The sequence below is a fragment of the Chelonoidis abingdonii genome, chromosome 3 (assembly GCF_003597395.2).
Source record: "Chelonoidis abingdonii isolate Lonesome George chromosome 3, CheloAbing_2.0, whole genome shotgun sequence".
Classification (NCBI taxonomy): Eukaryota; Metazoa; Chordata; order Testudines; family Testudinidae; genus Chelonoidis; species Chelonoidis abingdonii.
In genome coordinates this window covers 15,822,612-15,849,309 of record NC_133771.1, presented here as the reverse complement: position 1 = coordinate 15,849,309, position 26,698 = coordinate 15,822,612, and the positions used below count along the sequence as shown (strand labels likewise).

Sequence of the window (26,698 nt, the reverse complement as noted above, 5' to 3'; positions counted from 1 at the left end):
GTGGAGATGGACGGCAGGAGAGAGATCACTTGATCATTACCTGTTAGGTTCACTCCTTCGGGAGCACCTGGCATTGGCCACTGTTGGCAGACAGGATACTGGGCTAGATGGACCTTTGGTCTGCCCCAGTATGGCCATTCTTATGTTCTTATGGTGGATTCTCCATCATTGACCATTTTTAAACCAAGATTTAGATGTTTTTCTAAAGGATCTGCTCTGGAAAAGTAATTTGGGGAAGTTCTATGGCCTGTGTTATATAGGAGGTCAGACTAGATGACCATAATGGTCCCTTCTGGCCTTGAAATCTTTGAGACTACCAATAACATTGCTATTTAGTGTCATTCAGGTTGCAGTTTGTGTTATGTGAATCAGCCCAGTTCTAAGTGGAGAAGCAAACTTCAAACCTCATTTCGGAGTCATTGGGAAAGCTTTATATTCCATTACATGTTTCCAAGTCATCTAATATCCCTTTGTGCTCTGAACACTAATCTAAAACCTCTGCTGTTATATCTGTAATTCTCCAAGTGGGCAGATATTTCCCTGTGCTTTGAATGGAGGTGAGGGTGAATAGCTGATGGTGCTAAATGTGAAGTGCAAACAATTTGTTTTTCATGAATGCAGTGGGATAAGTGAATATCTGCATTTAAGAATGCCTGAAACTAAATAAATCCCTCATCTCTCCTTCCCCTTTAAAATATTTGGCCAATGAACCAATGACTGCGTGAAGCATTATATTTAATGTTTCACTGATCCATTAGGTGTTATTTGCTGTCTGCATCCTGTTTGATAGTTTATCTTTTTCCCTTGAGCTGGCTTGATTTTGCTGGCTTGTCAGTAAGCACTGTTTTCTCTCAGAAGGGCCATTAAATCTCTCACCTGCATATCCTGTGCAGAGCTGCGGTTAGAAGATAAGGTCTCTCACAGCTGAGAGCATTGGTATTCCAACCTCTGTCAAGGGCATTCTGCCTTGAGAAAGCATCTCCAAGGTCAATGAAAATAAAAAGATGTTAAATAAATGTCCTTAATGGGTAGGGCTGACACAAAGCCACAAGAAGGCAAAAGTAAATGGAAGTGATTTTAAATAAATATTTAAACAAAATTAGATCCCCAGTCATGAATAGAATTCATCAATAAATTTGAATTTGACAAATAATATAAATACATTAATTATTGTTTAGTTAGGAGTATTACAGTGGTGTCCATAGGCCCTAACCAACATCAGGCACCGAACAAATATACAATAAGAGAGAGTTCCTGCCCCAAGGAGCTTATAATCGAAACAGACAATACAAAGGATTCAGGAAAGGTGTGCTGACCTCTTGTTGAATACCTTGACCTGCATAATTTGCCCAAAAGTCATGTAGGATGTCTATGGCACAGCCAAGATTTGAACCCAGGCCTCTTGAATCCCAGTCACCTGTGCCTTAACCAAATGACTAGCCATCCCCTGCTTTTTACCTACCATGACTCCTAGTTTATATCCTTAGGGTTTGGGACTGCTCCTGAAGCTGTTTCAGTCATTAGTTTTAACTGAATTGGGGTAAACAAGAATCCTGACCTGGAGTACTGGAAGGTAAGAGACGGTGGGGCTGTTTGTATGTAGAGATGAGCCTGAGCTCTAACATTTCACATCTGGATTTTGAGCACTCAGAGTTCTAGGTATTCAGGCCCATGGCTTGTAGTAACTGTAGTTTTTAGCAAAAAGAACAGGAGGTGCCACAAGTCCTCCTGTTCTTTTTGCGGATACAGACTAACACGGCTGCTACTCTGAAACCTGTAGTTTTTAGGAACATAACCAGATAAACTTCTTTTCATGATTTCAGTAAGGGCTGGCTCTAGCCTTGGGGGCTATATGTGTTTCCACACCGTGCTCAATGTTTTGGAAGACCTTGCTTTTAAACAACCTCTCCCACCATCGACCCAGAACCGTTCCCATCTGCTGGACTGCTGCAGACTCCTAGCTCATTTCCCCCACTGTCCCCAGTTCCTGAAGCCCATTTGACCTCCCTTTCGTACAAAATCCTTCCAACTCTGTTGCTGTTACAAGCACTTTTCTACCCCTCCCTCCATGTGCGAACCACTCTCTCAGCCCCCTGATGGTGAGAGCATCTGCCTGAGGTGCTACATACCATATGTTGCACAGTTTCCCATAAAACCAAGGTCCGGCCTTGATTTCACTTCACTTTTAGGCAGCCCCCCTCAGTTTTATGTGCTTTTGGTATTGCGGAGTGAACTTGTACATAGGCATGCTGAACAGGTTGAGTTAACTGTGCTTTGATTTCTTTTCTTTTGAAGAGTTGTGTAAAAATGAAAAGAAACAGAAAAGCCAGTAGATTAGAAGGCTAATATGTACATCTGGGAGATAAGGCTGTATTATCATCCCTTTGTTCCAGATGGGGAAACTGAGGCACAGAGTGGCAAAATGACTTGCCCATGGTCCAGAAGTCACTGGGATTACTTGTGTGTAAAGTTAAATAGGCATGTAATCTGCAGGATTGGGGCCTTGCAGTATAAGCCATTTTGGATAAAGACTGTGTTCGGTAGTTGCAGTCCCTAACAAAATGTTGCTCATCTGTTTTATGGAGCCTCTCTTCCTTGGGGCGGGGAGTGTGTGTGTGTTTAATCTTGGACTACCAGATTCCTTTTCCCCTCTCCTCTTGCTCCCCACCCCCATCATCTTAAAAGTAGGTTTGGAGAGCTATAAATGCTCTCACAACAGAAATTTCCTGAGCTGTAAAAGAGCTAAACATTTCTTACCGTAAATAAAGGTTCCCTTTCCAAAATTCAAGGACAGCCAAGGCATCGTGTAGCTAAGGTTTTTGCAAGATCTAATGTTCCTGCAGTCAAAAGCTTATCAATTTCAGGAGATCATTTTAGCATTGACTAAGCTTTATTTTTTTTTTCCCCCTGGTCAAAATTCTATAATGTTATAAATTTCAAAACCTCATGATTAGAAATACCAAGCATTTCTAGCTGAGACACTCAAAAAGCCTTATGATTATTTGTTTCAAATGGAATTGGAGCAGAGAGAAGCTTTTTTCAGTGTTCTTGTCAAGCCACAATTCAATGGAACTTTGGATGGAGGGACAGTCACAGCTAGCAAAGATTGATGGTATTGTAGGTGCTGGATACACAGCTGCTGCTTGCTTACCATGAAATTCCAGTTAATATATTCTGGTCTGAGAAGATTTAGATTTGATGTACAATTTATCTAGTTAGCATCAGTGAAAAAATTCAGAGATGCTTTATCTGATGTCTTCTTTATTGATGGTCTTCCTGTAAAAATATCTCGCCTCTGGAAATTTGTGCAAGCTTGATAATATTTCAAAACTTAGAACAAAAGTAGTCCCATACAGATGGTTTCTTCTAGGGCCTAATTTATTATGGCTTTAGCCATTTACAACATTCCTGGAAAATTGACTAATGGTCTTGGATCTGAAGCTTTTTGACCTAGGAAAAGGTCATATCCCAGCAGAGTTAGAATCCACATGTAGCAACCTAAAGGGAGACTTAATTGAATAACTCAGTGTGCAACATTCACTGGCCATTGTGCTTGGGAATATGGGTGGGGCAGGATCTCTGGAGTGGTATTTTAGCCAACAGTGAACCCATCCTTTTAGTATGGGAAAAGCTGAAGAGTGGTTCAGAGGTGTGTTTATGGATGACAAGAACATACTGTCCCCACATCCTGATCCTAAAGAATGTAGCCAGCTTCTAAGAAGAATCAGTTAAATGTCCTTGCCCACAACGAGGAAAGACTTGCACGAAAAAGAAAAGTAATGAAATTGAGAGCAAAATTCACCATTGCCTACCAATAAACAGTACATCTGTCAAGGGTGATTCCCCACTCTGGCCGCTCCAGGCTTGTATTAAAATCCCAAGGTTACAGCTTTTCTCTGACCTTGGATTGGTAGATGCTGTCACCACCCAAGTGCAAAACCCCTTTGAGAATCTAGGAAGGGGCACTTGGGAATTCCTTCCAGTGGGGTACCCTCAAGCCTTTTCACACACCTCCACCCTCCAGGGAAGAGCTGAGAAGAAAAACAAAGGAAATTAGCTGTTGCCACTTGCTAATTAAACAACATGCACAAACCTCTTAGGACACAAAAATCCAATTCTGTTCTTAAGAAAAAAATAAATTTTATTAAAAAAACAAAAGTAAGAAGATACATCTGAGAACTCAGGCTATTGCTAGATTTAAAAAGAGCAACTACAAGAATTAAGCATCAAGAATAGTTTTTTGAGGTCCATCTTAAAGTTTACAAGCAAAAAAAAACAAAACACTTGGAATTAGCACAGAGGAATCCACAAGCCATAAAGAAATAAAAAGGATAAACCTAATCATGTCTTCCTAGATATTTCCTGATCTGCTTATATATCTGGGGTTTTAGATGAGTAGTTTTTGGGTATGATACTGATGATTTTTCATACCTGGCCCAAGCTTCACACGGCGTAACTGCTGCCTGTCTGTCTCCCTGAGAATAACAGACAGACAAAAAGGAAGTTTTGTTTAGATTTTAAAAAGTTCTAGCCTTCCCATTGGCTCTTTTGGCCAGGTGCCCACTCACTTCCTTTTACCTATGCATCGCAGTGAGACTTTTAACCCTTTACAGGTAAAGCAAGTAGAGAACAGCTACTTAAGAAGGATTTTATATCTACTGGGTGTCCATAAAAGGGAGCTACTCCTCCTTCATTTATCACAAAATTAGTATGAGTTATTACAAGAAGGGGTCAGTTCACTGTTTTGCTATTTATAACACACACAGTGACTTTTTATATCTACTATCTATTTTATCTGTATAAACCCGGAGTATTTTTAATATTTATGATTATTGGACTTTTGGGGGGAAAACAGTCATTTATAAAAGTCTATTCCTATGCGCAGGAAAGCCAGGGAGCTTGATGAACTTCTGTTCTCCCCTCATGGCCCTTGCAGTGAGTGAGTGGGAGGGGAAAAAATCCTTAAGTGTGTGCTCTGCCACACACCTGAAAAACTCCATGATCCATTTGTGGGATTCCGTTCAAAACTCAGATGGACAGCTGGGGCATAGACCTTTTTTATTATTTTGTGTATGTAGAGTGCCTAGCAAATGGGGTCCTAGTCCAGGACTGCGGGATCCTAGGCATTACCGTAGTATTATCGGCATTCATAATAATGTGCACTATTCTCACATCCTGAGAGAGAGCCCATTGCACCTGTTCTTGAATGATCAACAGCAGATATTTCCAGTTCCCATGTACTGTGTTTCTGATACTGGTACTGAGAACCGGATATGATAAGATACAGATACCTCCTCAGAGATGCTGAGTGGCTTCCATTCCCATAGGGCCAAATCAGGGACAATTTATTTGAGGACCTCAAGATTTGGCCCATTTACTTCAATAAGATCTGAGGGCACTAAACACTTTTCTTCCTCAGGTCTTAAGCCCTCTAGGCACTGCTTATGCTTATCAACTTATGGTTTAATTGCAACTGTGATCATTTTTTCATATTATTTATTATTTGTATAGCAATTGTGCCTAAGAGCCCCAGTCATGGACCAAGGCCCAAAAGATGGTCTCTGTCCCAACAAGCTGATCTTCCATTGTTTCTTGTTGTCTAAGCTCTTCTGTTTGAAGGCTTGGCCATGATTCTTTTCTTACTCTGCTGTAAATCAGGAATGGCTCCGTTAGTGTCAGTGGAGTCTCACTAGTGTATGTGGGGGGAAAATCGGACCCCTAGAGTTTTCAGCAATAGTGCAAGTTTTAAAGCCCATTTGATGATTTCATAAGTGCATTCATAAGAACATCAATCTTTTGACTGCCCTTTCCCAGACTAATTTCATAGGTGGTCTCATTTCCTTTTAATTTCCACCCTGATGCATCGACACATGGTGCCCATCTACATCAATGCACAATTTTTATGATGGGCAAAGCAAGAAATATTTATGGGAAACTTTAAGTGACTGATCAAAACACTTTGGGAAGGAACTAGGAGAAACGTCAGAGGGACTCATTCAGCATCTGGTAATAGGGTGCAACTCCATTGGCTTCATTACGTTGGCTGCCTCGTGGTTTCCAGATGGAGTTTAAGATGTTGCACTGTAAAGCCTTCAGTGGCTTTGAACAAGCCAACTTGAGAGATGCCTCTGTCCCCTTGTGTTACTATCACCACTCTGAATAGCAGAAGTGTGAGATCTGGAGAGTTTGTGTGTTAAGATTTCAGCTCCTACTCATTTATGATGTCTGTTACCTGGCCATAGTTGGTTGTGGGAGTTTGGAGGTAGAAGTCTAAATATTGTCAAGCCTTTGGTAAGTATTTTTTTACTCTTATACAAACTGAAGTAAATACAGTAATGATCTGGAATTAATTATGTTAATTAAGACTAGACAAGACTAAGGAGAATTTCAGAGAGGCCTAACAAAGCTTGGGAAAATGCAGAACATGATGGAAGATGCAAATTAGTTTTAACAGATGCAAGGTGATGCACATTGGAAGAAGGAAGTTGAATTACTCATAAACCCTACTGGGTTTTATATTAACGTAACCACTTGGCCAAAAAAAAAAAAAAAAGGCTGGGTGATGCTGTAGACAGCTCAGTAAAAACATTTCAATATGCAGTGGTATTCAAAAAGCATACAAGATGTTTGACTGTGTTAGGAATAGACAAGAAGAGACAAGAAACTAAAATAATTAAAGGCATAGAAAGCTTCCCTTATGAGGATGGAGTGAAATACTGGGACTGTTCAGTTTAGAGACAAAATGTATAATAGGGGTATGATAGAAGTACAAAACTAAATAACAGGATAGAGAAGGTCAGTTGGAACTCCTATTTACTGATTTTCATAATAGAAGGACAAGGGGACATTCTATGGAATTAAAAGGAAACAAATTTAAAACTTTTAAGAGAAAACAATTTATTACACCACATATAACCTGTGGAACTCATTTCCATAAGATCTTGCCCCCTCACCTTTCTTGATCACTGTGGCAAATACACTCTCCTTCCTGTCACTCAGGTCCATAACCTGTGCATCATCTTCAACTTGGCACACTCTCTAGATCCTCACATCCAGGCTAACTCTTGCCTATTTTTTCTGCATAATATCTCTAGAGATATATCTCATGTTTTCTATCTATCCACACATCTAAAACTCTTGTCCAGGCTGTCATCATTTCATGTCTCAATTACTGCAACATCCTTTTTCTCTAGCCTTGACAAATCCAATTGTGCCCTGCTTATATCCATTCAATATACTGGTGTAAAGATCTTATTTATAGCCTGCCGCTTTGACTATATCACCACTCTCCTTGCCTCTCTCCTCTAGCTCTCCTTTTTCCACCATATCAAACACAAGGTCGTTGTGTTCACTTACAAGGTCCTCCATGACTTATCCCTATTCTTCCTATCATCTCTCATTTTTCAAAATACCAACTCCCTCCTGGGATCAGCCAATAATGCCAGTCTTCAATGAGTATCTTCATGCTTTCTGCCATGCTGCCCCCATGCCTGGGAAGAGCTCCCTGTAAACATCCACAAAGCCACTCTATTGTCATGATTCCTACTTTTAAGAACGGAAGACAACAGAGACAATAAAACTCAATGGTTAAACTGTTGGTGTGCTGAGACTGCTGCCAGTCATACTGTCTAAAATTGTCTCACTGATTTCCTTCTGCTCCCCAGTCTCTGTCCAGCTGTATCTACCCATTTTCTCTTGCCTTATACGTGGATTGCAAGTTCTTTGTTGTAGGGACTGTCTTTTTGTTCTGTGTTTGTTTCGCATCTAATGCCATAGGGGCGCTATCACAGTGCAAATAAGAGAGAATAATAATAATAATGAGGACAAAAACTTAGAATAATTCAGAAAAGGAGCAGATAACTGTAGTAGTGAGGACATCCTCCTTATATTAGATAGGGTACATTTTTAGAAGGTTATGTTAATTATTATACATCAGGGCATAAACTAATCATGAACTATGGAGGTCAGGAAGAAACTAATCTATGAGCAGATTACTCTATAATTAACTACCGTGGGATTTCTTGCACAGTATCTGGTGCTGGCCCTGTAAGGGACAGGATACTGGACTGTATGGATTTGGAGTGACAATTTGTTGCAGGTATTCAAATCCGGCATTTTTGTACAGAACTATTTATTTTCCCCAAAATGTGTTTTAATTTGAAGCTCATTGTCTTTCTGTCTGTGAACATGATTTATCCTGGAATCTTGCCTTTAGGCTTAAAACAAAAACAGTTTCAATTGAGCAGACATGCCAGCAGTGGATGTTATTCATGGATCAGCACAGATATGAAACGTTACCCACCCTTTAATATAAAAACCTCAGGAACAAAAAAAACCAGCTTGAAATATTGCCACAAACGATGGGATTCGTTATCATTTATATTTTACATCAACAAGGTGATAGTTTATTTATTTGTGTTACTGGATCGACTAGGAGCTCTAATCATGGACTCCAGTATGCTAGATATTCTACAGGATGTTAGGAATCATTAAAAAGGGGATAGAGAATAAGACTGAGAATATATGATTGCCCTTCTATAAATCCAAGGTATGCCCACATCTCGAATACTGTATACAGATGTGGTCTCCTCACCTCAAAAAAGATATACTAGCACTAGAAAAGGTTCAGAAAAGGGCAACTAAAATGATTAGGGGTTTGGAGAAGATCCCATACGAGGAAAGATTAAAGAGGCTAGGACTCTTCAGCTTGGAAAAGAGGAGACTAAGGGGGGATATGATAGAGGTATATAAAATCATGAGTGATGTGGAGAAAGTGGATAAGGAAAAGTTATTTATTCCCATAAATACAGACTAGGGCGGTCACCAAATGAAATATTAATCGGCCAAGATTTAACACAAAATAAAGAAGTTTCTTCTTCAAACAGCCACTGAATCAACTTGATGGAACTCCTTGCCTAGAGGAGGTTGTGAAGCGTTAGGACTCTAACAGCGTTTAAAGAGAACTGGAATATACTTCTGGTGGTTAAGTCCCTAAATGGCCTATTAGCCAGGATGGGTAAGGAATGGTGTCCCTAGCCTCTGTTTGTCAGAGGGTGGAGATGGATGGCAGGAGAGAGATCACTTGATCACTGCCTGTTAGGTTCACTCCCTCTGAGGCACCTGGCCTAGGCCACTGTTGGCAGACAGGATACTGGGCTAGATGGACCTTTGGTCTGACCCGGTACGGCCGTTCTTGTGTTCTTATAGGTGTGTGTTGGGGTGTATGCTGAGAGTTAAACGGCTCTGGGCCCCGAAGGCCCTACCCAGCCGCACCAGCTCGCCAGGCTCACATCGGAGGCATGGCTCAAAAGGGAGCAGCTCAGCTCTGTCTGGGCAGACAGAACAGGGCAGCAGTTGTGCACTGCCAGCTCCTGCAAAGAAGCCATTGAGGCTCTACAAAGCTAAGACCAGTCCCCACTGCCTAGCCGCCATAGGCCCTTCGCCCCACAGACACTGGGAACAACAGGGCACGGTTGATAGAGAGGAAGTTTCTTTGGAGCGGGATCAGGAAGAACTCCAGGGGGTATCCCGAAACAGACCAGTGTCACTGACTGAGGAACCAAAGCCAGAGGAGGAAACAGCCCTGGGAACTGGCGTAAGAGCACCTGCATCTAGGTCACATGTTTGAGCTACTATTCACATGGTCCTCGGCTGGAACCTGGAGAAGCAGGGGGGCTTGGGTTCCCCTATCCCTGGCTGTTGACTCTTGTCACAGGGTGTTACAGCCCAGACCACTACCACTAGACGGTGTTGCCGGTTTGGACTTCAGCCCCCTGACCAGGTGTAAATCAGCTTTCCTTCACTGAAGTCAAAGGGGTTAAACTGACTTACACCAGGTGAAGAGCTGCCCCTGTATGTTCATTAAGGAAGAACTGTAAGGATGGATAAGATTATGCTGATCCAGTGAAGAGTCCTAGTTTGAAGAGAGTGTATCTCCTTCCGGTTGTTTTTTGAGAAGGGTGCCAAATTCCTGTTTGCATACAGCCAGCCCTTACAACTATCTGGTTTTAAGTTATTGCTACCTGTGTGTACAGATACAGGATCCAGTTTTGCAATGTGCAAGTCACCTCTTACAAGGTGGCTGGACCACCTTCCACTCCGATGGGTTGTATTCTGTAGCTTTTCCAACAGAAACATGCAGCTGTTCTAAAAATAAATAAATAAATAAAAATAAAAATCTACATCATAATATTAGTATAAGCAGTACAGTAACAAACAAAAACCTCGGCTTCCTCATTTCCCTCCCCCTCCCCCTTTTTATTTTTAAGGTAGAGTAAATAAAATCTTCTGTCCCCATGTTCAATGCTGAATTAATTTACACACAGAGTGGAGCTTTCAGTGATCTTTTTTTGCCAGCATAAGCATTCAGCTGAAACAACAGCTATGACTCAGTTGCCAGCGAATTCTGCCTGAATTGATTCAGTCCGAGTTCAGACTTAGCACATAATCATGTTCAATTTGATCCACTGCGCTGCCTGGAGATAAAAGGGTTGAAAAAAAATAGATTTAGCTTATGTCAGTCTTTGTGATGATGTCATTGCCAGGAGAGATGGAATAGTGCTGTTACTAGGCTGTGCCTGCTCAGTTGGTGGGTGCACTAGGCAGAAGCAAGGAGTGACTCAGTTCAGTGCAAGGAATCTGCTTCAGAGGCTTACGGCTGTCGTCAGCCTTGAAAGCGGAATTTTGGACTGTTCAATAGTCATACTGAATCAGGCTTTCTAATCATTCGTAACTCTGAGGCTACCTAACTCTTTGTGTACAAGAGGGGGGGATGCCAGCCCGTAGCATGGACTGTGATGTCTCCACTCTGGTTGCCTGTGTGGTGGATGTGGAGATTTTTACCAATCAAGAGGTTAAGGTATGCACCTGCAATCTGTTTGTTACAGATCCTTCTTGTGAGAGCCTTGAGAGTAATAGGAGTTGGTGCAGAGCAGTTTAAAAGAAGTAGGCAGATGAAATTCTAGTAAAAACACATGCCATGCATGGATATCTTAATTACATCAAATGAGAGAGACAGATGATTGCTTTTCATCAGGTTTTGATACGCTAACAAAACTGCCTTCTGTTTACCATTTAATGATACAGGAAATATGTTGCATAACTGAAGTCTGCATGTTTTATCTTGGTAACAAAAAATGACTCATTTTTAATTTCTCAAAGGTATTTTTAATCCAATGTCGCTTTCATAGCTGTAAGCTGTCATAAATACCAATTTCTGCTTGACAATTCAGATATGGAAACAGTGCATTGGTTTGTGTCTTAGCTTTAAATGGCTTAGTTTTTTCACACAATTGAGTAGCAGCAATTTATTGTGGTCTTTGTGATTCATTTTTTAGAGTCAAATCAAGTATTACATTTTATTAAAGGGTTAAAATGTGTAGCGAGTATTTTTGGTGCATCAGCAATGTAGCTGTATGTAAAAAGCTAGGCACTTTTATGTGTAATATGAATGACTTGAAACCAGTGCTTGATTCTAAGGCTTAATATGCTGTACTCATCATCCTTGATTTTCTGCAGCAGTTGTCAAATAGTCATGGGTAATTGCTCCCTGATGATACTAATTATCTTTTTCATTTATTCTTATATTACCAAAAGAGAACTGCAACAGATTTAAGTTTTGAAAGAGGAATTGTAAGTGTGGCTCTCCCAAATCATCTCAAAGAGCTCAGAGGTAAAATGCAGCGAGATGTAGCATTTTAGAGGACACAGATACAAACAACTGAATACAGTGCACTATCCCTCTGGTTTTGGAAGGTGGAGGATGACAAAGGGAGGCTCTGTGCTAATTTAAGGCAAGAATTTGATCCCATGCCTCTAAATTACCCCCACAAGTAGTCCTATGGAAGTAAATGGGACATACTTGTGTGAGTAACTGCTTACCAGGGTGAGTAAAGGATTGAGAATTTGGCCATTAGTCATTTTCCAGCAGACTGTGCTCTTTATTTAACATTGTATTGCTCTGTTAATGTGCAGTCAGGTGGTACTATGTGCATTTTGCATAGGTGCTCATGTTTTACCAGCATGAGGCTGTTTAATTCAAGAGGCTTTCTTTGTTTTTTTTAAAAAAATGCAATAGCTTTCTTTATTACAGTTTGCAAACAGATTCAGAAAGTCCAGTTGCTGGTGCGTATTTCAGGCATGCTTGACAACACTCATGCCAGCGCTGACCTGTTTCCTGTAGTTGAAGTGATGCAGTGCATACGGACATGTTTGATTGTGCTTATGCTTGTTCATCTAAAAACATCATGGATCTGAAGTTGGGAATTTTCAGAACTATTCACAGGGACTCACAAGAGAGTGAACTGTGCCATTTAACACCTTACAGAATTAAATTATGGTGCTATTTTTAGAGCCTGTTTGTGCTACAATAATGACAGCACCTAATCCAGCTCCTATAAAAGTCAACAGAAAGACTCCTATTGACTCCAATAGTAGTTGGATTAGACTCTGCATGAGTAGTATCATGCAGGAAGAATGGCTGAGGAATGTGGGGTGAGAGAGAGCAAACTAGTTAAGGAGATGTTGAAGGAATTGGCACATGGGTCCACAGTTCAGCAACTGAGAGGGGAAGGGATTATGCATCAGACTATTTAGATGCACTTTTTTTGTTTGCTTTTGTCAAAAACTTCTTTAACTCAAATATTGGAATAAAGAGCAGGGAGAAAAGACTTTTCATTAAAAAATGTATATTCCTGACACTTAAAAGGTGGAGAAAGCTACTGCTTCTGCTGTTTGGTCCTCCAAGGACACTTCTAGCAAAAATAGGGGAGACTGATGTCTTAGTTCTGCTAGGGACTTCATTATTGCCTTTAATTTTTACACAGAAGGATCTAAGACGCTATGGGGATGGTCATCAGCATAAAACTCAGATAGATAGGACTTGACATTCCAGTATTTCTATGGTAAAAAAAATCACTTTGGGAGCAGATGGGCATGGTGATTCGGGGGAGCAGGGTGAGGGGGAGGCAAACACAGCACACCACCTTTTTTCCAATGCCATTAATGCTTTAAAGTTGACTTGCAAAGGGGGAAACTGAAATTCTGTGTTCCTGTGGTTTAAACTATTGCACTGCAAGATGGCCTGCTATTGTTTTGCTGTTTACTTGAACCCTGGACTGTAGGGATCTCTCTCTCTCAGTATCCGAAAGGCACGTTATCTCAGTAATAACTTGTACATACTGGTGGATGGCGCTTTTCTTATAAGGTATGTGGTCGTTTATTAGGTTTTGCAATATCGGCTAATAGTCATTTAGGAGTCAGTCTTCCATAGCAGTGAGGAAAGTTTTAGCAATAAGACTCCTGTTACATTCAATGGAAAATGGGTGGTGTCAACCGCCACCCATGAGCCCCCATCTCATTTCATTTAAACCTACAGTTATAGAGTTGAATTGAAGCCCAGAGAGCGATGGTGAGTAGACTAAGCTGTCCAATCACAGGTTTAAATTACCTGTCCACTTTGTTTCATATAAATTGGTCCTCTGAATAATAAATATGACATTTCAGAGAACAGATTAGGCTAATGCCAATGCTACCGTTTCGCTGATGCAGAATTTATGGTGCTCAGATATTAAGATAGATAAAATAGGTAAATACAAATACTAGTCATGGAAACGTCAAACTCAGTTCCGTTCCTGAAGTTACACCGTTCAGTTGTATGATGAGAATTCTACTTTATAAAAAAGCCTTCAGGTTGTCATTTTGTTGTAGAGATATTTTTACAAAAGCAAAAAATAAATTTATTAATTAAAATCTTGTTTATTTCTGGAAGAGAGATTTCAGACATCAGTGAAAAAGGAAAAGAGAGAATAGTATAAAAAATGAAGGGTCTTTTTTAAAGTTACAAATGAGAGATTCTTAGACTGTGACCCCTTAAGGGCTGGGAATCTCTTCACTCCATCTATGTACAGCATGTAGCATAATGGGGGCCCAATCCCTGATCGAAGTCTCTAGACACGACACAATCCAAATAATAATTAAATATTAATGATGAAGGATTATGAGCCTACTGTGTGCACTACAGATATGGTATAGTGTGGCATATGGAAGGTATCTCAAAGATAGGAAAAAACTTGGCCAGATATGCAGAACGGGCATTGTTTTGTATTTAACCCATACTGTGCACTTGGAGGAAGCAAAGAGGGGCCATGCAGTAGTGGGAGAACTATTCTGACCTGCTCTGGTGACTTTGGGCTAATGCACATTGGAGCCAGGTGTGCTGTCTACATTTAGACAAGGTACAGTGTGCATATGCCTATCCCGGCCTATTATTGGATGTCAGCAGAGAGAGGGTCAGGCCATAGTTTTGCTCTTCCCTTCCTGCTCTCCCTTTGGAAAGTCTAGCAGTCTGACACCACTTCAGGACTTGTGACATTCAGAGAGTGCAGGGACAGTGATAGCGGTTCTCCCCCGAGACTGATCTGTTTGGCAGCCTTGAGCAGGTCAGTTACTTTCTCTGTGCCTCACTTTCTCCAGTCATGAAACTGGTTAACTCATAGGGATGCTGGGAGGCTTAATGTTTTTAAAGGGCTTTGAGATAGCCAAGGGAAAGGCATTCTAGAAGGGCAGAGTATCACTGCTCATTTTCATGTTGTCAACCCCAAGCACTGAAAAAATCAAGAGTCAGGCTCCCAAACCCTGTGTGGTGGTCTTAAAAATTGTGAGATTATTATATAATAATACATTACGAGTCTTTATTTGTCTTCTGGTTCTTGAGTCTTTCAAGTTCATGTTTTCAGATTTTGCTCCACAATCATGGGGACTGTGTTTTTGTAAGCATATCTGAGATGTTCGCATAATCTCATGTCTCCAGGAAATGATGTTTTAAGAAAAATACCAGATAACATGAGAATTGCAGTACCGTTTTATAATTTCTCTTTAGAGTGCTTTTATGTCTGATAGCTGTTTCCTGGTTGGCAGAATTGTTAGAAATCAAGCAGAAATATAATTACTACATTGAAATCATTTGTGAATTGTGAACACAAGTGCAATAACTCAGCTCGAGGGAATGTATATATGTCTGTTACCTATTCTTATATAAGACTTGATTAAGTATAATAAATAACAAAGGTGGGAGTAGGAAGCCTCTTTCTTTGGACCTGGAAAGCAATCTGTGTCACTGTCGGTTCGTGTTTTAAAAGCAGGATCACTTTGGATTTGGGGAGACAGGATGTGAAGATTACATTTGAACATACAAGCAAGATGCTAGAGTTCAACTTAAAAAAAGAGAGTTGTAAAGATAAATGTTTTACGTATGTTTATAGGCTGGGTAATCTGAGATCTGGTTCTCTGTATAAAATCCCAGTTGCCAGCTGATTATAGGTTGTAAATATAAAGAGGTACAAAATCAACACAGATGTTCAACCTCTAAATAATCATCTGGTTTCTGTGTGTGGGAAAGATTGTATAAATGGAAAGCGACTGATAGCCCAGAACTTTGTGCATGTTTCTCAGGAGCCCCAGAAACAGCAGGGCTACTACTGGTGCTTCGGGCTCTGCCCTGTTATTTCAGTTCCTGTGGTAAGCCAGACTCTCAGCCAGTGACATGGCAGTATGGTTTGAAGTGCCTGCTGTTAGCACAGGATGAAACACTGTGAGGCACCTATGATGTAGTTCTTTTGGATGCTGCATGTTTCCCTTTCCAGCATTGTCCTTCCCCAGATGACCATTGTGTAGAGGCTACAGAACTCATGGTAAAGAACCTCCAAAGAAGTGATGGGTTCAGTCACAATGTTAAGTTATTTGGAATAGTGATGTGACAAGGCTCTCTCTGAGTTTACTTTCAGTAGGTTTTAAGACATACAGAATCACATGCATGTGTTCACACTGTGCCTGGCTTGAAGGAAATGGGCATTCACTGTTGTAGTTGAAGTCAATGAGAGCTGCAGGTGGTGAACATCAGATGCATTATGCTTGGCACTGTTACACCGTTCTATTAGTGCTTCTCAGTTGTGTTATAGAAACTATGGAACATATGTGAAGTTAAGAACAAGATTGAGAGTTTTATATTCTCCCCCAGTCTCCCTTTCCATTAAAGGTCACACAGGAGCAGTCTCTTTTAAGAGTGATAATTATTCTAACTATATATTGCCCATTGTCTAAAGAAGATCAATAGGATGCTAGAATGTGTTGCTAGAAAAGTATTAGTCCAAGGAAGTGTGGTGTTTATGTAACCCACACACCTTCTGGGTGTGGTGTCCCGTCCCATCTAGTGGCACGAAGACCATGTAGAGAGAGAGAGAGAGAGATCAAAAGAATCTGCTCTACAGCCTTAGCTAAGATGCAATAGGCTTTTAGCTCATGTGATAGAGGCTCATGCACTAAGCTCCAGAGGTCCCTGTTTCAATCCCACCCACCAACGACTGGGGTCTGTCTGTGTAACATTTATACAATAAGGTCAGTTATATCATGCAATTATGCTATTAAATGACACACCTTGATTATGTAGTGAACCAGAAGATGACACATTTTCAGTACATTGAAGAATTAATCATCCCCACCGCAGAGTCTGAGCCACCTCAGTATAGGTACTAATGTGGGACTTACATTTCATGAATATAATTATTTGGCTAGAATTTTCAAAGGACTCTTAGGGAGTTAGGCACCAAACCCCACCAAATTTCAATGGGTGCCCAATTCCCTTAGGCTTCTTGGTAACATCTGGGATTTTCCAATACAGTTGTACGCTTCGTAGACGCTCCCCTAATTAATTCAACTGTGGATTGTCCAACATGCATTACTGTGCCAGCACAATTCTACTCTGGATCTTAACAAAATCTGCTAATGAGGAACCAGTTAATGATTCTGTGACTGAATTTAGGGGAAAAAAATCCATGCAGACACCTAATGCATGTGCTGAGCAGGTGTTCAGTGCTGGGTTTGCTTTGGAAATTGTTACCCAGTTGTAGGTTAGAACTATCATTACTTGCAAGTTGTGAGGATGATTTGGTCCCAAGCAATGAATGTTTTCTTTTTGGGAGAGAAATAGATGGACATAGACATAGAGTACTTTTATCCTTGTCTGTTTGCAGTATTCATCCATAAGAACAGAGATATAATTAGATAGTAAAATCCTAGCACAGCTTCTAACTCAGTTAGCCAGCACACAACTCATGGAGCTCCAAGAACCAACCCTGTTTAAGCTTTCAGTCACTCTCTCTGTGTCTAACTGTTGTCAGGCATTGTGTGTTTTTCCCTCAACAAACTGAAAAAAAACTTTGTCATGACCATGTGCTTGGACTGTTACTCAAAATTGCCCTAACTCATTTGGTTGACGTGTTTGTCAAAACAACCTTTCAGCCAATGGAATTTTCCAAAGGGAGACTTTTGAGACTTATAGGGTGTCCATTCTAATTCCTCTGTGAAAATGCACTACTGACTGGATTCCCACTCTTGGGTCTTAGGTCCCTAATATGAAACACCCTGCACCCCTCCATCCCACCTTGGGCCCTTTGATGCACAAGCAGCTCAGCTGTCTTCTGAGACCAGTTGCTCTACTCGAGATTCTATGTTTCATTTTTTTTCCCTGGCTCAGCTAATGAACTTCTCTTCTTCTTTGAGAGATGTCCCTGTGGGTGCTCCACTTTAGGTGTCGGTGAGCCCCTGCGCCTTCGATCGGAGATTTTTTGCAGCAGTACTCCTACCGGCCACGCATGCTTAGAACCTGTCACTCATTCTGAGAGTGTTACTAGAGAGTCTGCGCGGTGGGTACCCTCAGTTCCTTCTCTACCGCCCCTGGCTTGAGACGGAGCTCAACAGACTCCTTAGTATTTTCTTTCCTTATCTTAGTATTCCTGTAATTAGCTAGTTTTTCTCTGTTATTTACCTGTTAGTTAGTGTTACCTACCTTTTTTCCTACTAGTTAAAAAAAAAAAAAAAAAAAAAATTTCTCTCCTTCTGTCAGCGCTTCAAATATGCCTGGCTCCACAGGCTTTAAGCGCTGCTCTTCTTGTAAGGACACTATCCCTCTTTCTGATGGGCACGCCAAGTGTATAAAATGCTTGGAGGAGACCCATATTCCTCAAAAATGCCCTCACTGCACCAAGTTAAGCTCTAGAGCTAGGAAGGACAGGGAGTTAAAACTTCCTTTACTTCAAAATCCCTGCTATCTACCTCAGACCCTGGCTCGGACTCTGCCTCCAGATCCAGCTCTAACCCTTCACAAACAAACAAACAAACAAACAAAAAAAAACGCCTAAAGAAATCAGCCAAAAGAGAGCTTACAAGCAACAGGAAGCTTCGCGGGTAAACGTCCGGTCAGCTCGTCAGTTTCCTTACCAGCTCGTCAGTTTCCTCGCCTGAGTGTTTGAGGAGCGGGGCTCCTCCGGTACCACGCTAAACCCGCCTGTGCTTTCGGCGGCAGCGCGAGGCTCTTGTGCCGAGGCGACAGGCTTTCAGTTGCCTGCCTCGATTGTGGCACCTATCGGCACCGTGATGAATGCGGCGCCGCGCCGAACCCACTGGTGCTTTCGGCGCAGCGGGAGGCTCTGGTGCCGAGGCGCCGCGGTTCTTGTGTAATACAGTTATAATCCTTATACGTTTTTTCTTAATAGTTAGTTTAATGATACTTAGCGGGGTTCGGGGAGTAGCCCCTTCCCTGCAACCGGTGCCTGAGCCCATGCCCGGCTCACCGGTTCTTAGTCCGTGCCTGCCGGCCTCCGGCCGTTGCTGACAGGAAATCCACAACGACTCCTGTTTACGGTGCTCGGGGGATCGCAGATAAGTGCCCCATTTGCACGGCGTTTAAGCCGACAACAACATGGAGCGGCACTTTCATTTCCCCTCCACCTTCTGCACAAGCGCGGGCTACTCGGCGGACAGAAGCGCCTCCTCGGCACCGGACCCCGCTGGCACGGCCGTTGCCGGCACCGAAGTCGACTCGGCACCGCTCCATCTCTCTGAGGTTGAGGAAGCCCACGACTCCTCCTACCAGTGCCGACAGCTCCCCGGCACGCGCCGTGGTTGAGCTCCCTGCTCCTGCTGCTTCTGTGCCAACGGCACCGCAGCCAGAGAGCTCATCACAGTTGGATCGCCCGGCACCGACACCTGCAGAGACACTGAGGACGCCGGCACCCTTGATTCCGGTCCCGCGGGGCCGTCGAATCCAGTGCCTGGCCGCTCCCCGGCACGCGCCGTGGGTTGAGCTTCCTGCTCCTGCTGCTTCCGTGCCAACTGCACCACAGCCAGTGAGCTCATCTGAGTCGGATCGCCCGGCACCGGCACCTGCCCCGGCACCGACAACGCCGGCACCGTCGATCCCGGTCCCACAAGGGCCGTTGAATCCGGTGCCTGGCCGCTCCCCGGCACGCGCGCCGTGGTTGAGCTTCCTGCTCCTGCTGCTTCCGTGCCATCTGCACCGCAGCCAGTGAGCTCGTCTAAGTCGGATCGCCCGGCACCGACTCCTGCCGCGGCACCGGCTACGTCGACACCGTCGATCCCGGTCCCACAAGGGCCGTCGAATCCGGTGCCTGACTGCTCCCCGGCATGCGCTGTGGTTGAGCTTCCTGCTCCTGCTGCTTCCATGCCAACGGCACCGCAGCCAGAGAGCTCATCTACTCGGATCGCCCGGCACCGACTCCTGCCGCGCACCGACAACATCGGCACCGTTGATCCCGGTCCCACAAGGGCCGTCGGACCCAATGCCTGACTGCTCCCCGGCACGCGCGTGGTTGAGCTTCCTGCTCCTGCTGCTTCCGTGCCAACGGCACCGCAGCCAGAGGGCTCATCTCACTTGGATCGCCCGGCACCAACACCTACAGAGGCACCGACGACGCCGGCACCGTTGATCCCGGTCCCACAAGGGCCGTCGAATCCAGTGCCTGACTGCTCCCCGGCGCGCGCCGTGGTCGAGCTCCCTGCTCCTACTGCTCCCGTGCAATCTGCACCGCGGACAGGGAGCTTGTCTAAGCCGGATCGCCCGGCACCGACCTGCCGACACACTGGCACTGGCGTCAGTCAGCCCTGTCGATACCATCGATACCTATCCCACGTGGACAGTAGAATCCGGTGCCTGACAGCTCCCGGTACGCACTGTGGTCGAGCTTACTGTTCCCTCCACGCCGGAGGCATCCACACCGGCGAGGGTTTTCATTGCCATGACAGAGTAGATGCTGCCTGAACCCCCGGCGCCGCCGGTGCGGGTAATAGTCTCTTGGCAAGCCTCCTGGATGCGTCGGCGCTCCCATCCTCGGCACCGGTCGCACTCGCCGCACCGGTCGGTGTCCCGTTCACTGACCCGATAATCTCGGCACCGTTCTGGCTCCCATCACCGCTACAGGCGCTATGACTGCTGTACTGCGCTCCGTCCTCGAGGTCTCGGTCGACCTCCCGGCCGCTGTAGTAGGAGGTCGGATCTCGTTTCCAGGTACCGGTGCGCCTTCCGGTACCGGTCCCAGGTGCCAAGTTGGGCAAGGTCTGGTAGAGTCAGAGACTCTGACCATGATTTTTCAGCACCTCCATGGCCTTCCGGTCACGCACCTGTCTTCCCACGCGGACATCTCTTATGCTCAAGACCGCGATTCTGGTGTGCCCACAACACCCTAAGGGCCATCAGGACCTCCCATGGAGGGTAGCGCTCAATGTGGACCTCCAGGTGCAGGAGGTCCCGGAGGAACGGAACCCGGTAGTGGCTGTTCTATCGGCGGTTGCCCCACTAGAGGGGCCCTACCCGTTTATTCGGACCATCCAGGCTATTGCCAATACTCTCTGGAGGGTTCGACTGCTTGCTTGTCCGTCCTCCGCCCTGCTCACTGGTCATCCAGTTGGTTAAGAACAGTGAATGGGATGGCCAGCAGGCGCCAGCCCCGAAATTGTAGGGGGCTACGCGAGTGACCCTACTCACTCGCAAGGTGTACTCTGCAAGGGCCTTATAGCCCTGCGTGACAATCAATGAGCCCTGCTTAGTCCCTATATCCGTACCACCGGGATGGCGATGGAAGATAAATTTATGGAGCTTCTCCATCAAGACTCCCGCCAAGAGCTCACTGCCCCCTTGAAGGAAAGGAAAACGGCGGCCAGAGCTTCCCTCCAGGCCTTGTTACCATAAGGAGCATCTCATGACATCAGGTTTGAAACCTCTTTGCGGTGAAATCAACCCCAGACGGGAAAGCCTGAAGGACAACAGGGTCCTCATGCGATCTCTCTCGGCGTGCATACGCCAACATCCTACTGCAGGCCCTTCCGTCCCCAGCCACACCGCCACACTCTCTATGCCTCGCCACAGATAGGGCTTTGGCAGACGGCGCGGCTGACGTGGTCGCAGACGACCGTCAGGACCCCGAGAGGGCCAAGATCGAGGTCCCTCGCAATCGCTACGGGGACCAAAGACAATCTTTCGAAGGTGCACCCGAGGGTGGCGTACCGGTTACGGGCCTGATCCCACTCCTACTTCCTCTTGGCGTGGTCCCAGTTAACTTCAGTCCGCTGTCTTCTACACATGGTGGAGCATGGGGGCCACCTCCACTTTGTTCCAACCCTGTCCCTCTTCAGAGGCTCCTCTCGGGCGCAATTCCTCTTACAAGAGGTGCAGACGCCGATGGACGGAGGGGGCAAAGGGGTTACTTCCCTTATTCCCTAACCCCAACCCGTACGACGGTCTCAGACCTGTCCTAGACCCACAAGAATTCAACCAGCTTATGATAAGGTTGAAGTTCCGCATGGTATCCCTGGGAACCATTATCCTGTCCTTGGATCCTGAAGTCTGGTATGCCGCCCTCGATATGAAGGACGCGTACTTTCACAATGCCATCTTCCCTCTGCACGGGAGATACCTCCACTTTCTAGCCAACCGTCGGTACTTCCGGTTTACGGTATTGCTGTTTGGCCTTTCAACAGCCCCACAGGCATTTCCCAAGTGCGTGGCCATAGGCGCCTCCCATCTCCACCGATGGCGCGTATGCGTTTCCGTATCTGGACGATTGGCTCATCTGGGGAGACTCCAAGACACAAGTCGCTCAGCATGTGGGCATCGTCGGGGACCTATTCACATGTCTAGGCCTGATGCTCACTATGGGGACATCCTCTCTGGTTCCCACGCATGGGGTAGACTTTCAAGGAGCTATCCTGGACTCCGAGCGAGCCGGATCCTGCTACCACAGCCGCGGTTTCAGGCAATGGCACTGATCATCGAAGTCTGCAAACTTCCACCCGGACAGGGGCCCTATGGTCACGATAGTCACCATTCCCTCGAGCACCTTAGACTCCCTAGACCGGTGGCTAACCCCCTCCCTGATGTGGGCAGGGATGCCGCTCCATCCGCATGACGGCAGTCCGCCTGGCGTGCCAGGGATTCCAGCAGCAGCTGCGAGGCCGTGACGACTCAGTGTTACGGCCAGCACAACGGCCATGTGCTCCATGAAGAACCTGGGAGGAACATGGCCCTCCTCCCTTTGTCAGAGGCCATCCATCTCTGGCACTTTTGCATAGCCCACTCGATAATTCTGGTAGCATCCTTTCTCCCAGGCATTCGGAACGCCTTGACGCTTCAACTCGGCAGCCTTTCCTGTCTCTTGAGTGGTCGCCCTGCCCAGTGTGCTGCATTTTGTTGCTGGAAGTGGAGTTTTTCCCCACATATGGACCGGTTCGCTTACCGCATGAACAGGAAATGTCCGCGGTTCTGCTCCTACCAAGGTCTCTCCCCGGGACCGATCTCGGACGCTGTTCTCAGGCCATAGAAGGGCCAACACGCTCCCCCGGCTCATTGGGTCCTGCCCAAACTTCGCAGGGGCAGGATGCGCATCATCATGGTCACTCCAGCGTGGTCCAGACAGCACTGATACGCCACGTTGCTCGGCCTGTCCATAGCCAACCCAATTACCCTGCCACTCCACCCACGCCTCATACCTCAGGACCACGGCAGACTTCGCCACCCGGACCTGCAGTCTCTTCACCTCACGGTGTGGCTGCTGCGTGACTAGCAGGGTAGCAGGAAGCCTTCCACCTGGTCAACGTACCTTGCCTGGTGGAAGCGTTTCTTCTACAGGTGTGAAACGCTTAATCTTACTCCTGCTGAGGTCTCGATTCCCTCTATTTTGGACTACCCTCTGGCCTACAGCAGCAGGGCCTAGCGGTGTCATCGCTGAGGGTACACTTGGCAGCCATCTTTACCTTCCTCCTAGGCTGCGGTGATCGTTCTGTGTTCTCACTCTCTCTTCACTCTCCCAAGCCACTCACTATGCCTCTACAGGGCTCAGACTTTGTCTGTGCGGCTGCTGACTCGGTCCTACCACGAGAATCTTCTCGCGCGCTCCATGTCCTGGTCCATACTTTGCTTCGCAATTATGCTGTGGTTTAAGCCAAGGTCAAGGGATGGCATGCAGCCTCTGGCTCGCGCTTTGATTTTTTGCAGTATCTCACTCCGACCCCACCGCCTACATAAGGCTGGGGGGATATTCACCTAACTGAATGGATATGAGCAATCACTCGAAGAAGAAAGACGGTTACTCACCTTGTAACTGTTGTTCTTCGAATGGTTTGCTCATATCCATTTCCGACACCCGCCCTCCGTTCCCCCACCTGTCGGAGTTGCCGGCAGAGAAGTGAAACTGAAGGGCGAGCTGGGTCGGCAGGGTATAATAGTCGGCACCCATAGCAGCTACGGTTGCCACTTCCAGGGGTTGCTCCCCATTGTGCCGATGCGCCCCAGCGAGTGTTGCTAGTAGGTGAAAAATCTTCCGACGAACGTTGCACGCGCGGCGCCGCACACCTAAACTGGAATGGACAAGAGCAAACAACATGCTCGTCAAAGAAACACTTACAAAGAGGAGTACCTCTTTTGCCATACCTCGATGTGGCACTTCGCACCGCAATTGAACTGCTTGCACGACAATCATGGCACCGCAGCCTGCTATTAATAGCCTGCACCGCCTGCGCCACTGAGGCATCCACGAGACCGGCTACTTGGCACCGGCGCCAAGATTACAAACTCGGTGCCAGCCCGTGGTTTTCCTCACGGATGTCTATCTGCCCTTCACCTACCGACTGCCCACCGTTACAAATTACCCATTCAAGGACCTCCGAGTGTCACCTACATAAGTCGGCCCTTTGTTGGGGATGGCTTCCTCTATACAAATGACCTCAGGGCGAGCAGCCGTCTCCAAGATGAGCAGGCCTGAACTACAGGCTGCTGTGCAGTGTATCTGATTCTACCCTCACAGTCCGTGTCCTCGGCGAAACACACGGAAAAACTTGTCCCACCACCACCTCAAATCCCACTCCGGAGTGTTAACCCGCACCGGAGATGGCACCCTGCTATGCCTTTCCACCACCACGGCAGTTTGGGCTTCCGTGCCAGTCTTTTCCCTCAGGCAGCACGTCCGCTACTCTACTCCACTTGACACGAACTGGGCAAAATTCCTATGACGCACTTGGCGACCCTCCCACCCTTCAGGATCAATTAAACTCAGCTTCTGACCCCAGTGATTTACCTCACGTACAAAGACTGATCCAATAGCCTGAGAGCGTTACTTGCGTCGCCCTCACTGCCATCAGATATTTTCAAAAGCTCCAAGAATCTCTTTCAAAAAGTGTTGCCAATGAGCTTTAAGAATCCAATTTGGAGAAGCTACCTGACCAATTGACTCACCTTCTGGGACCTGCTAAATCCATCTGGCAGACCTCTAGCCACAACGCCAGCTACCTGCAAACAGGGCACGACCGGAAATACTTCATTCCCATCGAAGGCTCTAAGCCTTCCTCACATCTGGGCCAAGCTCTTGGTAAGTGGACGCAGCCCAATCAGTGAAACAACAGATTTCCGCCATACCACCAACAGAGAGGGCAATGCTGAGACTGCTGGTCGTAACGGTATATCCTCTTCAAACGTTGCAATTTCGAATTGCCAATTTTTACCGGCAATGCTAGGCAAAAGTACGGCCATAAAGCCTATAATAAGTTCATGACTTTAGGTGAACACATCCCAGACAAAAGAACAATAGTTACAGCTTTAGTTTCCGGGGCCAAATCATATCCGCATGGCTCTTTCAAGCAGCTCGGATTCAGCCAATACGTGCGCAAGATCCACACTACAGCGGCCATCATGCACCGAGTTCCTGGCTTTCCCTTCGTCCTCTCTTCCCTTCGCGAAGTCAGAAGCACCATTAGAGGATCTCCGTTTTGATGGTTTATGAACTCCTTGCTTCCACTCACTAATAGGTGCTGACTCATGAAGATCGAGGCAATACTCGATCCTTAGGTTCCAGAACCCGACAAACAGGAAGCCGACAAAGTTATAGATATCACTCTTCACCACGTCCGTGCTACCCCTATATACTCAGATTTCCGGAGCTCAGGATTCAACGACACCAACGCCAGAGGCCAATACCAGCAGCGTCGCCCCAACTTCTCCAGGATTACCCAACTTCCTCAAACATAATAAACAATTTGAACCTTTGGCGACGGGTCCCGAAAACGTGCCTAGTCCGCGATGTACTACTCACAACTGTCTTTTGACATCGTATACAAGCCATTTTTACACCAATGGTCAGGAATCATTACCACCGACAAGTGGGTTCCAGAGGTCATCACCACCGGGTATTTCCGTCCCTTCCTCTCCTTACCTCCACCACCCACACCTCCGTCCTCTTCAGGACACCTTTCACGGCCACACTCCAGCAAGAAAGTGTTTACAACATCTTCTTCACCTGGGTGCTATCAACTCGCGTGCCAAATGCCACACGGAAAAAGGATTTGTTCCCTTATTTCCTAACACAAGAAGAAAAACTGAGAGATGCGACGACCGCAGACCCTTCAGCAGACTCAACAATTCATCAGAATCAAAGTTCAAAATGGTACTCTCACCACCATAATTCCAGCCGCAGCCAGGGCGCATTGGTTTTCAGCCCTCGACCTACAAGACGCCTATTTGCACGTCAACTATCCACGTCTTGTCTCCGTTCTTACCTTGTCTCGAGCATTACCAATTACAGGAGTTCTACAATTTGGCCTTTCACTGCTGCTTCGATTTTCTCCAAACTTCTTACGTAGTCACAGCCTACCTCCGGAACAAGGTTATAATGTTTTCCTTACCTGCACGATTGCCTTCTCAAGAGCCTGCCAACACGCCGAGCCCTCCCGCTTCATAAAAATCACATCGAGTGCTTGTCAATCCCTGGCGCCTGCAAAGAATGGGCGAAAAACAACATCCACATTAATCCCTACCAAACCGCCTGGATTTATCAGAGAGCAAGCTCGAGCCCAGAACCGGCGGGCGATCCCTTCACCCGACTAGTTGTCGAATACTACTACAACTGCTGGCTGCCAGGCTTCCCGCAGCCCTTGGGTCAGCCGCCCGCAGACTGCCCTCAACTACTGAAACATGGCTCGTGCACGTTCGTGGTTCCAGGAATGCATGATTCTTCTCTATCTTTGGAAGGTGCTTCCAACGCTTGGCTGGCCGATGTTACACACCAACGTGCACTCAATAAACAAATCGTTTGGACCATAACTCGTTCTGGGTCGAAGCGACTCTGTCATACGATGGAAGTCCCGACAACCTCTGTTCTTGGAGTCCCCTTCTCAGACTCCACCAACTGGTATAGATGACAAACAGGACGCATCCCTCACTGGGCTGGGGCCCATATCTCTCACCACACAGTACACGGCCTATGGTCTCACTCCGAGACCTCCAGTACCATAATCGTCTCTAGAACTTCGTGCCGATCCGGATGCTCGCCGTTGCTTCGCCTCGCCACTAATCAAGATATCA

General features: G+C 45.8%; 1 protein-coding gene across 2 annotated transcripts in view; it reads left to right on the top strand.

The window, feature by feature from the left end:
* The window catches only part of RCAN2 (regulator of calcineurin 2), a 199,247-nt gene that overhangs the window by 92,296 nt on the left and 80,253 nt on the right, over positions 1-26,698 (top strand). The window contains exon 1 of one of the 2 annotated variants that reach the window (XM_075063624.1): positions 10,557-10,858. The exons of the other annotated variant lie outside the window; for it this stretch is intronic. Coding sequence (XP_074919725.1) covers positions 10,772-10,858 — 87 coding nt within the window. The 5' untranslated portion in view covers positions 10,557-10,771. Of the gene's footprint in view, positions 1-10,556; positions 10,859-26,698 lie in introns of those variants that run through there. 2 annotated transcript variants of the gene reach the window in all.